Source organism: Syngnathus acus, chromosome 6, assembly GCF_901709675.1.
Source record: "Syngnathus acus chromosome 6, fSynAcu1.2, whole genome shotgun sequence".
Taxonomy (NCBI): domain Eukaryota; kingdom Metazoa; phylum Chordata; class Actinopteri; order Syngnathiformes; family Syngnathidae; genus Syngnathus; species Syngnathus acus.
The window spans coordinates 9,501,317-9,516,425 of record NC_051092.1 but is presented as its reverse complement, the minus strand read 5'-3'; the positions used below and the strand labels follow the sequence as shown (position 1 = coordinate 9,516,425).

General features: G+C 40.1%; 2 protein-coding genes across 4 annotated transcripts in view; both read right to left on the bottom strand.

The window, feature by feature from the left end:
- Positions 1–166: 166 nt before the first annotated feature.
- Positions 167–5,249, bottom strand: mlc1 (modulator of VRAC current 1). Its single transcript, XM_037255175.1, has 12 exons — positions 4,974–5,249; positions 4,161–4,454; positions 3,254–3,343; positions 3,074–3,127; positions 2,626–2,727; positions 2,440–2,541; positions 2,274–2,345; positions 2,084–2,200; positions 1,751–1,807; positions 1,147–1,269; positions 896–1,060; positions 167–716 (listed from the first exon to the last, which is right to left on the bottom strand). Exons 2-12 carry the CDS (start codon positions 4,416–4,418, stop codon positions 639–641), a joined length of 1,218 nt encoding a protein of 405 aa, XP_037111070.1. The 5' UTR covers positions 4,419–4,454; positions 4,974–5,249; the 3' UTR covers positions 167–638.
- Positions 5,250–6,399: 1,150 nt separating this feature from the next.
- The window catches only part of btbd11b (BTB (POZ) domain containing 11b), a 72,221-nt gene continuing 63,511 nt past the window's right edge, over positions 6,400–15,109 (bottom strand). For 2 of the 3 annotated variants that reach the window (XM_037255364.1, XM_037255362.1), the window contains 14 exons: positions 14,836–14,988; positions 14,464–14,629; positions 13,482–13,571; positions 12,128–12,229; positions 11,156–11,249; positions 10,824–10,959; positions 10,188–10,408; positions 9,904–10,082; positions 8,873–8,978; positions 8,486–8,588; positions 8,248–8,329; positions 8,080–8,148; positions 7,461–7,574; positions 6,400–7,356 (listed from right to left, as the gene is read on the bottom strand). In XM_037255364.1, the coding sequence (XP_037111259.1) occupies positions 7,147–7,356; positions 7,461–7,574; positions 8,080–8,148; positions 8,248–8,329; positions 8,486–8,588; positions 8,873–8,978; positions 9,904–10,082; positions 10,188–10,408; positions 10,824–10,959; positions 11,156–11,249; positions 12,128–12,229; positions 13,482–13,571; positions 14,464–14,629; positions 14,836–14,988 (1,825 nt within the window). In that variant the 3' untranslated portion in view covers positions 6,400–7,146. The remainder of the gene's footprint in view (positions 7,357–7,460; positions 7,575–8,079; positions 8,149–8,247; positions 8,330–8,485; positions 8,589–8,872; positions 8,979–9,903; positions 10,083–10,187; positions 10,409–10,823; positions 10,960–11,155; positions 11,250–12,127; positions 12,230–13,481; positions 13,572–14,463; positions 14,630–14,835; positions 14,989–15,109) is intronic. The other variant, XM_037255363.1, reaches the window with a different exon arrangement.

Sequence of the window (15,109 nt, the reverse complement as noted above, 5' to 3'; positions counted from 1 at the left end):
GGTTGAAATGGGTTTATGCTGATACAGTAAAATTGAAATTCTGGGTTCAGTGCCTTAGTCAAGGGCAATCCAACATCTTTGCAGCAAACAGTCAAACCTCCTTATTTTACGGTGTGTAAGGAAACTATAAATCAAATATATGCATATGATAAACACTGTCCATCCATACTTGGACATTTTCAGGTCATTTATTTGTTGCATGTACTACATAATTAGAACAAAACAGTGTACAGTGTGCTGCAGAAAACATGTTCTACCTTGTACTGAAGAATTCAAAACTAAATAGAAAGTTCACTGACTACAGTAACGCTGCTTTACACTGTACCTTTGCAAAAAGTGCAGATATGCTACACAATAATACCATATTGTCATAACCCTGCTGTACCAAAACAAAAAAAAATTGATCTTGCAGGTTAAATAAATCATGTGTCCTTTAATATAGGAAACAACCAAAAATCTATATCTACTACGGTTGACATACTGTAGAACAGGTCTAATCTAATGTAGTCTTGGAGGACCACAAATATACAGTACCAACTTACACATATTCACTGTATGGTTCTTGCATGACCAAATTATTTTTTAATTTTACTTTACACTGTTTTATACTTTAAAGGTTTCATTCCCTTGTATCGTGGTCATTGAGTGATTTGCACCATAACGGCCTTCCGGGTTCTGTCTTTGCTCAAGCTCTGCAGCAATCCGTTGGATGGTTGCTTTGAGAGTGAGGAGAAAAAGAATATAGTGCAAAGAAGCACGCATTAGTATGTTAAAACATAATGGATAATATCTGCCATGTGAATTAACACTATAGTATGTATTTTTTATAGGATTGGATGAAATGAGACGCTTACAAAAAAAAAAAAATGACATGGAAATCGTGTTCAATGTATACCCTGCAGTACTGGCTGGAGGTTCCCATGTTGTCGTCACTCTGTTGTGTTGCCCTCAAGCGAAGCTGACTCTTGTAGGAGGCACAGTGCACCACAGTGGCGGAATTTAAAATGGCCTGCACCAGCAGTAACACCAGCAGAATCAGCAGCAAGATGTCGTAGGATTGCTGGAATATGGCCATGTGAACATCATTACTTAGTCAGGATTCACGCTTCTAAAGCGGTCAGAGACGAATGGTTTCATTCAGCTCACCTTGGCTATAGGCACGTCATGTAGAAAAATGTCAATAAAGCTCATCACACTACAAGAGAGGAAGCCGGAGGCTGAAAAGAGGAGAGGAGATGTCACGCTGCTGATGGCGATCAGCACCTCCACCTGAATGACACCAGAGAGAAAGCAAAACTTGAAGAAAAAATCTTCAAGGGAGACTTATTCTCACAGGAAGACACAAGCTGGCCCCCATAACCTTCATTTTACTTCAAGACAGGTGCGCCGTAAAAGATCGTAAAGTGATGGTGAGTTGAATGACCCGTTACTGACAGGGGATGAAGAAGACTTATGACCAGCAGATGTCAGGTTTGTTTGAGAAAAAGAATTCAGTGTTTTATTTCCATTCCATCATAAAAGAGGCTTGTCAAGCTCCACCCTTAAAGTCCTAAACCAAAATAGTTGAAGCTAAAACGGAGGGTGCCAAAAAGATGTGTCAAAATCAGTTATTTGGGTGCCCTTGAATTGCACTTGAAATTCAGGAGATTATGTATCAAATTGTACTAGGTGATGGAATTTTGTTGTTGTTGCCACCATTCAAATAGACTTAAAGTACTTATAGTAAAGTGCAATGACATGTCGTACTCACCAGGCATTTGTTCGGGTATTCTGACGCAACATGACTGGCGATTGCACTTGGAAAACACTGCAAACATGAACACATCATATCCAATATGTACAATAAGTGACAAGGCTCAGAGACAAGAGACAGAGCCATTTCTTCAGTCCAATGAAAAGATATTTAAAAAAAGAAAGTGAGGGACGTACTTACATTTGTGAGACATTGTCCATTTGTCGAAAAATGGATTATGTGTCAGTAGAAGTAGCATCAAATATGTTGTAAATTAAAATAAATAGATCCCTTACTGCCTATTAATTACCACAACATACAGATTTCATGTTAAAAGTAAACTGCGCTTACAGCCACAAGAATCCAGAAAAATGTGACGGACAAGTATGGGCCGGGCTGCAAGGCATCCATGTTGAGCGCAATGATACCTCCAAACACAGCGGAGATTCCTACGATGACTTCGATCACCTGTCAGCCACAGATGAGTTTCGGTCAAAGAGAGCTTTGGAGCACGATGTCAGTATGCCTGGCAGCTACTCACAGAGTAGGCTTTGAGAAGCCGAGTGGGGAATACTGCAGGGGTTGTAATTGAAGGTCGCTGGTTTGTTACAGACTGGTGGGAGGATGAAAAGATGGAAAAGTCAGAATTGTGTGATCTTTGAATGATAACATCAATGGACACACACACACACATCGCACAAACACACTTTTCTGTGGCAGCAGCAGTCCTCTCCGGAGCGAGCTGACAGGATGACTGTAGTAGCCATCAACACCTCCAGCAAAATCATCAAGATAAGGTTAAAGTTGATCTGGGCAGTGAAATACAAAATGAAAAAGGAAATGAACAAGGAAATGGACAACAATTACTTTGTATAAACTGAAGATGATTTTACATTGACAGCTGAAGGGTTGAGGATCAATTTACATCCAAACCAAACCAGGCAGGTGGTCGTCACTGCAAAGGTTGATACATAGACCACCTGGAAATCTGACACCTTGAAAAAATATAAAAACAAACAATGATAAAATAAAAAAAGTGATTCCCAAAACGGCAAATTTGTATTCCGTAAATAATCACCAGTAGTGCCACAGGAAAGTAATTAGTATTGTGTTCGACTAAACAGGCCAAAGATTCACACAAAGAAAATGTATGTGTACATTAAGACAATATCATAATTAAATGTGATTTTTGTTACATTTTTGGTTGATGGCATGCCTTGAGATTCTTCTCATGTAAACCTTTGCTCATTAAAGGATTGGAAATGACAGTAATATTAAATTGAAAAAATATATATATGAAAAATAAAAAACAAGTGTCTTTATTCACATGCATTTACTTACTGCAACATGTCTGTTCTTGGCAATAGCAAAGCTGGCAATTGCTGCTGGTATGCCCTGTTAAGAAAAGTCACACGGTTCAAAAGAAATAGAAACTCTTTCATACATTTTTTCCTCAAACAAATTGTATTTATATTGAGGTCAAAACCAGTGATAAGGAAATAAGAATGTCATTTTGCATACTGAGCCTGCAGCACAGCGCAGGTAGTCCATGGCAACAGGAAAGACATTTCCCAGATACAAAGAGAACCCAGAGGTGATCAGCAGACTACCCTGTGGTCACACACACACACACGCACACGCATACACATTCAGGTGGGCATATGCATGGGAAAAAGTAACAGATATACATACCCTAAGTATGGCCTCATACGTTGGATGACATCACCTCAAGTTAAGGGTATGTTATTGGTACACCCTTTCCATTGGAAAAATTAAGAGAATTAACTAGGATATAAAAATTTGGAAGAATTTATATGCACCGTATATAAGCTGAATAATTGCTGATAAGAAATTAGCCAATACTGCAGTAGGAATAATTAATCTATTTTTTTGAGGGGGGAGGGTGGATTTGAGCCTTCTTCTCTAAAATCAGGCACACAAAAGCACAGAACTACTACCGTTTCAGAATAAAAATAAATAAATAAATAAATAAAGGACTATTTTTGATTGTTAGCCTACTTGGACCACATTTTCTTCCTTAGAACCAACTTTTCGCTATGTTTTTATTGCACATAGACTATGTTTGTTTGCATTGTAACAAAAAGCCTATATATTACCTCTTTACAATAATGATGCCCTTATAAGAGGTTTATGAATGTTTTATGAAATAAAACGTAATGAATAACCGATGCTTGACAAATACTAATAACGCCCCCAAGTGTTGATAGCACAATAAATCTAATGATCATCTACTTTTCCACTTCGGTACTGTAACCTAACAAGGAAGCAAAGAATAAGATTCTTGTCACCATCACACACAAATTTTCAAGGCCTGAGTTCTCTCCCATCAAAAGAGAGCATGCCAACCTTTAAAACATGTGTAATGGTCTGAAGAGTTAGATGAATCCAATCCAATGCTTCCTCTTACCCCTATGAGGACACTGTAGAGCCAGGCCCTGTAGCTGAAGCAGGGGTGCTTTAGAGGCTCCGGCTGGGCCAGCTGCAGGTCACTGGCCCTCACGTCCACAGTGTAGCTGTCCCGCTCCGACACATCCGACTCCCCCCTATCGACTCTCCTCTCCGATCCCCTGCTGCCTCGTCTTCCCAGTGAGCCGCTGCCTCGTTCCAGGGTGGACATGGGGCTGTAGGTGAACTCCTCTCGTGCCGACATCTCCTCGCGCTGCATCACTGCGACTGCTGCTCGATACGGCAACTAAACATACTGAAAGAGTTTAGAAATTTGTCATGCAATGTGCCTGCACCAGGAGTTTGTCGACGGTTCATCCACACACTAATCAAAAGAATACAAACATTTAAGAACTCAAAATTGTCTGTCTCATTTTCGTTCTTGCTCAGAGTGCAATAATGCATTCTTCCAAAAAACACCAAACAAGGGTCAATATTTCCCAGACATTTGGCACATTTCGCATGAACACAAGCACGTACTCACTTGTGCTGCCCAGCTCATAAATCCATTAATTTTTCATTTGAGGCACCATTTCAAAGGGAAAAACAAACAGGTTTTCTGAATCAATCCTACATTCAGTAATATCAAAAACATCTAAGTTGCTGATGACAATGGAATGAAACTTTTGCTGAAAAGAAAGATTTGTTATGGACAAAATCCAATCCCTTGGCGTCATAATACATGACAAAATGTGCTCTGAGTCTCCAACATATGCACTAAAATATCCAGACACAACTCTGTAATGGGCCAAAGCGAAATACTTTTTACACTTACCTGTTATTGTATACGCCCAGTTGAATAATCCCAAATGTTGTCCACCAGATTTATTCTGATTATGAAATCTCCAAATAGATAATCGCTGGTTTTGATCGGCAACTCCTTCTATACTCCATATCTCACTTTGGCCACCCCACTTCCCCTCCTCTTTGCACTTGTTCTCAGAAACACACACACAACTGAAAACTTTTTCAGAGTGCGGAGCTAAAACACATGGCTGTTGTCCTGCCAGCCAAGTTTTTGTTCCAAAGGGAGAGCGAGCGCCTGTGCATGACAACAAGTGCGGTATGAGGGGGCTCACACTGGGGGCACAGTTACGAGGGCAAACATCCTTTTTCTTCTCTCAGTTACTCCCACCGAACCTCACACTGAAAATGTGTCTCTGTGAAGAAAGGAGAACACAGCAGCCTAGAAGGTTATGAACTCAAGAATTCCAACACGAACAAACTAGACATGCAGCCAGTTTGATGCTCTTTAACTGATTATTATGTTAAAAATTATTCCCAAGCTTCACAGCCTTTATTGCTGCATTGTCTATGGGTGCTGTAACCATAGCAACACCTGAACAATGGCCGTCACCCCTTCGCTCACAGTTTCTGGGCCAGACTTGCTAACAGCAAATGTCAAACATGAAAGCAAAAGTGAAAATAAGAACAATCATGTCACCATGGGGCTGAAACAGGTATATTCTTGTTTTTCAGTAAATCTTATCTCTTATTTTGGCAGTCTTTCATTTACAGCAGCACTTGCCTGACCCGTGATTCACTTTCAAGGGGGGGTTGATGAGGAACAAAGACAGCTCTGTTCTTTCTAAGCACCACTTGATTTTTTTTTCACCACTTCTCTTAACAGGTACATATCCTTTTGTGGATGACTGCTGAGAACAATGATGACAGCAATGATGTCCTGACACTTTAGGACTTAGATTTATTTATTTTTTCATTGGGTTCAAAGTATACTGACTCGCCATTTCTTGTACCCCTATATCCAAAACTAATAGAGGAATCCAAAAATACAACTGGTTCATGAAGCAAATTTGAAGCTTTATTTTCAAATTTGAAGCTTTATTTTCGGATGACTTCATCCGATAATTTAATAGCAGAATTTAGTCTGCACTCTGCATAAAATGTGTGTTCAGTTTGTTTGTGCTTTGTCCTTCTACTTCTCTACCTCTTATTTTCCTCAGTGCTATTCAGTGACTACTGAATGACATCAATACTATACAATCTTTTGTAGAACATGAGATCAATCCATTTTAATTGAATTGTAATATTTTTTCCTGTAATTCAAAGTAATTAGTCATAACTACATCAGCTAGAAATTAAACCTCTCCAACTGTGCTTTTTCATCAAACAGAGTAAATGATGCCCCCTTGTGGTTATTTTCTCTTTTCCTTTTGAGCCAGTAATTTAGAGACATTATACACATTATTAATATTCTTTATGGAGGAAAGATAAGTCACACATACATACATACATGGCATGTAGTTTCACAATTCCCGATCATGGCTTACAGCAGCTCTATGATTAAACACATTTTGAGCCTCTCCCGAAGAATGACAACACTGTTCAGTGTTTTACACATTTAGTGAGCCATGCTGATGACAAAATCAATTCTAACTCAAAACAAACACTTAAGACAAAGCAACATCCTTAATCCTCCAACACACTCCCTTTGACATGCAACATTTACACATAGCTTTTCTTTAACAGTAATATTCCACGGTGAGACTCATGAGAAAACATCTGTAGCTATATACAGTGAGTTACATTATTGATAGATCTGCTTTTATCAACAATATTTACATTGTAGTGAGGAAACTGAAGGTTTTAATTCTACTTAAAACATAATGGATGCCACTCTGTTATGTTACAGTTTAGTTTTGGGGTCTTAGAGACTAATAACTGGACTGACAATACAAATGTATTACTTACCACAGATGCATGAGCAAGTCATCACAACAGTAGAGCAACTCATCCTCACAGCCTAGGAAGGATCACCAGTGGTTTATTTGTTTAGAAAAAGCCTAGTAAATGTCTCATAGATGGAGCCGCATCTGTACTGTCCATAAGCTAACATGGAACATATAGTTTTTTTTTGCATGATCCTTCACGTGTATACATCCCATGTATTCCAAGTCTACAATTGTTTTTATAGTAAGTTTAGAAGTTCAAACAATGGATCCTTTGGACGAGGACAAGTGTATGGACTGGATGCGAATGGCCAGAGTTTTTTCCAAGTTTTGTAGGATGTTATAGCTGGGGCTATTTGGTGGTGCATCATACAGTAGCTGTTTAAATGGCTCCAGCTCTATCAGCATGACCATATTCTTTAGGAAGTATCCCTCGATATAGGATGCTAGTTCTGGCGCATCTAGAAACTGAGGAAAAAGTAAGAAAAGGGTTGAAATTGCATTGAAAGGTCAATTATAATTCAATTACAATTATAAGGTTAATTTATATTCTCAGTGTGTTTTGTTTGTACCTTGGTGTGGTTGTAGATCTCCACGCAAGTATCTGTGTTTATGTTCTTCGTACAGATAATCTCACAATGCCTCTGCAGTGCTTCCAACTGGAAGAATTTAGATGCAGACAAAAGCTGCAATAAAAAGGGAAAGCATTAGGTCCAGAAGTATATGGGAAAAAATAAAAAAAATCAAGATGTGATTGAAGTGGAGACTTTTCAACTGTATATCAATCTGTATGCTGTTGAAAAGTTCAGAGCGAACCACTGCCAGTTCTTTTATCTTTAATGCTCACTAGCCTAACATTAACTGCCAGGAGAATGTATTTTCCCAGGCTGGACTATTTAATAGATGCCAAGAAGCCCGTGGAGCCGCTCTTCCCTACAGGTGCAGAAGGTCTCCCTGTCCAAAATGATTCCTGTGATGATATTGTCTTAGCCATGCACATGCAGGAGTGCATCATAACCTATCAATGTGTTGGAATTTTCCTTTCATTGTAGAAAAGATTGTACGAGCGTACGCACACACACAGACATGCACGCACACATACATTTATTTCTATCCATTCTTTTTCCATTAGTTTAATTTTCTTCTTTCCCAAGATGATAAAAATACAATTAAAAGGACGCGTGAGCCAACCTCCATAACTTCAGGGTTCCTAATGTGCAGAGCATCTGTTCCTCCACAGTAGAGATACTGCATCACAAGCTGAGAGGGAAGAAAGGCAAAGTTTATTTCACGCACGGATACATATATTATAAAGACAAACAAAGAACATGAACATGGAGTTTGGGGTACAATAATTACCTGGAAAATGTGGTATTTGACATGGCTTATCTCAATGCAGGTGTTTTCACCACAAGGTCTGTTTGCAAGAAGAGTTTTGAACCTTCACAAAAAGACATTCATATGAAAAGTCACTTAATCCTACATGAAATGAATGTCCAGTCTGCATTACTACTATAAAGAGTATAAAAAGAATCGTCATTTTGTGATTCTAATTTGGTTTTATACATTTAACAAATTATTACTTCTTTATTGTTACCTATTGGAGGCTGTGAAGAGCAGTACTTTGTGGCCATAAAAAGGCTTCCCCTCCACCAGAAATGTCACATCTGACATCTCTTTATTGTTTAGGAAGTGGGGATCTAAAAACACACACAAATAATGTTGATTTTGTGTATTAAAAAAAAGAAACAAATACATAGTACACCACAAAAAAACAGCACTATCAATTACGAGTGATTTTCTATTTCTGGTCACAAGATGGCGCTCGGTCCTCTTTCCGTTCATTAAGCATTCAAGTCAGTTGAGCCAATAATTCCTTGGAGATTTGCAAATACAAAGCCTAAATTCAGTTTTTATTTTCTTTGTGAATACAATAGCGTGCGTCCGAATAAGTTTCTGCTTGCAAACAGTGTGACAGACTCACCAAGGCGTGATGACTGTTTGCGTTTTATCTCTGCCAGTTTGGGGATAGGGTAGGGCCCGTAACACTGGGTGAAGATAGCTGACAGCTGTTGGCTGATAACTTCATTCTGACCAAACACAAAGTATACACAATAGAGCAAATTTCATTTCACACATCTAAATTTGTGTTGAACAGTAGTCAGATATGTTTTACACCTCAAGTTCCCAAGATGAGGAGAACGTGTAACACTGTAAAAAGAGATAGATGGAAAAGACATGGGCACTTTTGCAATCATTGCCAAATCTCCTGTGTGTGTTTAAGTTGCCAAAGCAGAGGGGGAAAGGAGGAACAGTGCAATTCACTACAAGTCCCCCAACGTGCAGTAAGGCTTTTTCCTCTTAATGAGGCTCAACACTAGCAAACAGCTCGTAAGATCCACTAGGAATAAATAGGTCTGTCCATATTGTACGTGGAGCATTTGGATTGAGTCAAACTAAAGTATAACTGGAGACTTTGATAGCAAACACAAAATCCAGGAGGCCTTTCAATTGTCAATTTGTTCAAATGAACCTTTCCCCATTAGAAAAGTCAACCAAAAATAGTCCATCCTAGTTAATATTACAAAATGAGTACCTACAAGTGATGTGATGAGTGTGATACGCAGTTCAGCCCAGTTAATGGTTGTATCAGAGCAAAACAAATAATTCACAAAGGTTATTAAATTTGAAAAAAATAAAACATGGAATGAACCATTATTTGGATGAGTTGTGCTCCCAGTGATGAGTTTCAGTTTGATTTCTACAGTTGATATTTGCTTCTTTGGCTTATTATCAATTGATACACTTGTGTGCCTAGACACAATAAAAACCAAAACAAATAAACAAACAACTGGAAAGCATATGATGTCTCTACTTGCCCAACCTTTTTGGATTTTGAACCATGTTTTTAGTTGTTCATCTACCAAACCTTTTGTGAACTGTGGCTCCACTGTCATCTTATTTCTTTGACAATGACTATAAAAAGTGGTTGATCCATGTTGGGACAACTTGTACCTTGCTGGCTCTGAGGATCTGGAACATGAGAGGCAAGCCATGGGTTATGAGCTCCTCAGTGTACTCATCTTCCTCAATGCAGATAAATTCTTTGAGAAGGCCCTGGATCAGTGGTCGGCGGTGCTGGGAGAAACATGTACGAAGCGATTCCAGCCATGTATGCAAAGTCCATGGTACCCCTATGGATGTAATAGTGCAAGCAAAAACAAAAATATATCAGATGGTGTGGGAAAAAAAAACATGGTAACTGAGGTTTTGTTGTTATTAATAATAGGTTAACTAACCAAGGCTCCGTATATCTATGGTGATGTCTACATGTCCATGTTCGGAACTATGGTACATGGCTTCTTTTAGGGCTTTCAGTTTGACCTTCCCTGTCCGTATTAGGTCCGCCTCAGATGAACTTCTTCCCTCCAGCTCTGAGCCTTCTGCCAGAATCTCTTCCAAGGACAAGACGTCCCCTTTACCTTTCTCCGTGTGTGACAACAGCTTCCGAAATACATTTCTGGAAGAAACAAGACATTTGTTTTACTATTACTTTTACTGATCGTATTTCTCAATTAATGCACATTTTCTGTTATGAACCACACAGTTTGAGAATAAAAGTAAAAATACCAGACAAACAAAGCAATAAAGGTACTTTTTCCAAAGTCTTGAGAACAACAAAATATACTAAAAAAAACCCAGCACTTTAGTCACAGAATGTTAATCACGTTATGACCAACAACAACCAAGAAAATCCTCCATGTGTTAATTTCATGGTCCTTTAAACTTCTGAGTAGATGAGTTTGTGGAGTGTACAGCATGTAATTTACGTATAGTGCGTGCAGAGAAGGTGCGTGTGTGTGCTGCTGACTCATCCGTGGCTGTGGAATGGTGGTTGAACCTCTAAGTTAGGTTATACCGTAAAACCACATCACCTGTGTCCGTGTGCAGCTGCCAGGCTGTAAGAGTTCATTTCTCCCTGCGGCGCAGTAGAGATGCCATTGCGGGACATGGTTCCCAACATGGGGTCGGCCCCACGCTCCAGCAGCAGGCTCACTAGCTCAAGGTTGCCTGTGCATATAAAGTAAATATGCAGCCACACTCAAGAGAATATAAAAAGAACCAGATAACAGAGTTGTTGCCACCTCTGAGGAGAAATGTGCCTTTAAGTCATGAGTCAGCCAAAGATGAGGCTGACATTCTGGTAAAGCTGTTAAAAATGGATTGGGAGGAGCAGCTTGATACGAGTCATGCTGCTTGCGTGTACCTGCAGCAGCAGCCAGCTGCAGCGGGGTCTCAGTGTAGTTTTCCATCCCGTCCTGCGAGGAACCTTCCACGTTGGCTTTGGCATCCAGAAGCAGCTGCAAAGTTCAGGTGGGGTGACAGACGAGGGTACGATGGGAAAAGAGGGAGAGGGGGAAAAAAAGAGGACTTTGCTCGGTGACTTTGAGCTTCTCGAACACTCAGTTAATGAATGTTTGATTGCTAATTTAGAACACAGGCTGCCGTGGAATTAACTGTGTTCTTGTTTCATTAAGACGGGAACTAAAGGCAGCTGCCACAGACTATCTTTAGCCGAGCACAAAACGGGCAGACCGTGAGCTAAAGCGAAGAGATGCACTCTGCATCCACAGATGATGTATTTCTAATAAAGATACAAATGTAAAAACCCAGTTGGACGCAATAAATGAAGATGTGCCATGCATTGTGCTTGCAGAACATGAATAAACTGACCAATTTTAAATGAGCCTCTATAAAATCTGTACATTAGGCAGCATTTAACATGTCCATTTTTTTTTTATCACTCACAATCACTGCTTAATAATTAAACATTAAACACCAGAAACAATTTACAGTGAGAAGCTTGGGAAATGATTTAGTTTCATTTGAATTTTTAATGCAATTTATTCAAAGAGAGCTTAAAATGCCCCAGCACACGTTTCAAGCATTTTCCCTTAAAATTAAATTGCTTAAATCCCAGCGTGAACATCATTTGGAGGGCAGACTGAATTAGTTAAATGAGTTCGATTACAATCGGTCCACTGCGATTCACCTTTCCGTTGAATTAAATGGAGCCTGTTGCGTTTGCTGGAAGAGTAAAACGAACATGTAAATGTTCACAATAAAACCCCATCTTGATCATGTCAGACTGATGATGACCGCTGATTGATATGAAAATGATGACCAACCATGAGCTGAAGCACAGAGAGAGTCAACAGATGAGAGAGGATGTCACTACCTGCACCACAGGGACATGTCCATGTGACACAGCAAAAGTGAGGGGCGTCGCCTGGCGCGTTTCGGGAAACACTGAGTGGTGCTTGTGCACTGAGTTTGGCACCTGGGGAATGGACATTGGAGGAGGGGGATGGGGGACATGAAAGGGAGATGAGGGAGAAAGACATGAAGCCATTAAAAACGACGACACGGCCAAGCCAGCACAAGACAAGCTACTACAGGGAGAACAGAAAGCGCTACGGGAGCAACTGGAGTAATCATCTAAGAGGCCTGGGGCTGTAGAGGACAACCTGTCAGCATGTTGACCTTCTAATGAACACAATAAATTGATCTGTCTAGTTAGGCCACATCCTAATGGCTTTTCTCTGCTCTCTCCCTCCCGCCAAAGCGCTTTCTCTGACAGGGCTTCCACCTATCCTCAGGGTTATCTCACGGGTAAATGCAACAAATCCGAGTGAGGAGCTGAATGCCTATGAACACACATTTTCTACACTTGAGAATGTGTAATGAGATAAAAGAAATAACTTAATATGATTAGCTAATCAATTAGAGGCTAAGTGATGCATAAATTGCACTTAGTCTTTGTGCTTTGGCCGAGTGTCAGTGAATTGCAAATCAAAGTTGGCACAATGGTGGATGACGCACATTGTTGAGGTGATAATGGACACGATCAAGAGGGTTTAACTTTGTGCTGTTTGCAGACATCTCTACGCATCTCGCCTCCTCCATGGGGAAACTTCAGTTATTTAATTAAGAGAAAGTCTCAGATTCCCTTAACTAAATGACGTAAGTTTCCCCCTTTTAAATCAGAGAAATCCCAAAAGAAAGTGTAGGCTTTGTTGCAGAAGTCAATTATTCAATGTAGTAAATGTATTTAATTTGATTTACTTGCACAATCCAATGCTCCCAATGGGAAGCCATGAATGTGCAGTTAATAATGTTGGCTAACTTGGCTTAACCCCAGCTTTGAAAAACTCCTTATGGTCCATTGTTGGCTTCAAAACGATGTAGAATGCAAATCTATATATCTTTTTTCTCTTTTCTTTTTAAAAACCCCAATAAATCTGCAAAAAATGTTGATAAAGATTCATTAAGTGTTCTCTATGAAGGCCAGGTGGAAATGTGGGAAAGAAATCCTAGAAAAATCGTAAAATACCCACAAGTAAATTCTCTGGCCTGGCACCTGGGGGGGTCCAAGCATATTTTAGGGGTTTTGGATCTGTCACAGCAACACAGTTGATGTATTTGCCCCAGAAAACATGCTATTCTCACAATTGCATGGAGATGTTGCGGGTACACATGCTTAAGCAGTTGAATTTGAAATACACCAAATGTACTGCCATCAAAACACTTACCTCACTGTTAATATTGGCTCCGGCATCCAACAACATCTGCACCATGGCCTCGTCTCCACGCACACAAGCATACATGAGTGGGGTCATCCCCTGCATGAACACAAGCACCAAACAAGAGAAGTTGCATCATAACTGAAGATAATGCTGTCATTTTAGCATAGAATCTCATGGCCAACACATCGGATGAGTATGGTCATTTGCGAGTTTTAGTAATCTTGCCTTGATGATATTTCTGGAGAGGGGAAAAAAAAAAAACTCTAAATTGTGTTTACATTTTTGGGCAGCATGTAGAGACTGTGGTGAGCATGTCTGCCAAACAATCAAGAATCTTAGTTTGGGCCTTTCTGTACATATACAACAAAGAGCTAGAACTAGGACCTTAAACGAGGTGGGAGAAAATCAGAACAGTTTGAAATAGCTGTCAGTGTTTGCACAAAATGTTAAAGTTTCTGCAGGAAAGCAAAGAAATAAGGTCGGAAAAAGCCTACTAGAACAACTGAACTTTATTTTGGGGTTATTAAAATGCACTCTGAATGGTGGCAGGTGTGCTGACTTCCATTTAACATGCGCGGGTTATTTCTTCATTTTGATCAAAGTTTATACATTCCAGTTATATGTAAGAGGGTGTGCACAATTGTGCAATCACATTATTTCAGTTTTTTGTTTGTTTGTTTGTTTATTTGTTTGTTTAGTTCCTCTCATGAAAGGTTATAAGGGAGTTGTACAACTTATAATTTAAGTCTGGAAAACGTATTTATTTATCTATTTATCTATATTTTTTTCAGTAGTTGATACAAAAAACAGCATTTGAACATTGTGTAGAGACCTTTGTATATCAAGCATATATCATTTTGCATGTCTGCATAATGCTCAAGATGAAGCAGCCATCGTCTATTTTTGTTCTTCTGTTCTGCAGGCAGTGTGACAACTTTCTGTGCACATTCACCAAGTGTAAATGTGCTTTAATATGAATGACTCTAACCTGTTCACTCATGCTGTTGATACCATCCGGCCCCAGCAGGTTGACAGCCTGTTTCACCAGGTCTGTGCGTCCGCAGCTGAGCATATGGAAGCCCAAGTTCTGCAGGAGCTTTGCCTCGGTTGAGGCAGCGTCCAGCTTTCTTGAGGCGCTGAAGCAGTCGTCCGTTCTGAAGGGCAAAGCACACCAAATGAGCTCGGTGGATGTGCGCAATGTGCAACTGATCACGCAAAACACAAAGTTGAATTTTTTTACAAGACTATACAAGCAATATAATTCTTTGCTGACATGAGTTGTGTTTTGGAAGGGGTGTGTGTTTGTGCACGCATGCATGTGTGCGTGTGCACTTTGAAGCCTGAAGGACTGCAGCTGTACCGAAGCTGGCGGGGCTCGCAGTCCACTCCAGGCAGCAGCAGCCTGGCAGCCTGCCGAACATCATCGCTGTCCACAGAGAAGCTCCGTCTGTGCTCAGTGTGAACAACAGCCACACGCACCCACTCCATCAGAGGCGGCAGCACCATGAACGGCCTGTGGGAGGAGATAGAGACATACGCAAGCATCAGGGGGGGCGGCTCAGTGGGAGAGTGATCCCTCTCAACCCAGAGCTTGGGGGTTCCATCTCTATAGCCATTGTGACCATGTCAAAGTG

Coding starts and splice junctions, on each gene's coding strand:
- mlc1 (XM_037255175.1), bottom strand. CDS start 4,418: ATGCAGCGCGAGGAGATGTCGGCACGAGAGGAGTTCACCTACAGCCCC. Junction 3,344..4,160: donor TCTACAGTGTCCTCATAGGG/GTAAGAGGAAGC, acceptor GTGTGACCACAG/GGTAGTCTGCTGATCACCTC. Junction 1,061..1,146: donor ATGACGTGCCTATAGCCAAG/GTGAGCTGAATG, acceptor GCCATATTCCAG/CAATCCTACGACATCTTGCT.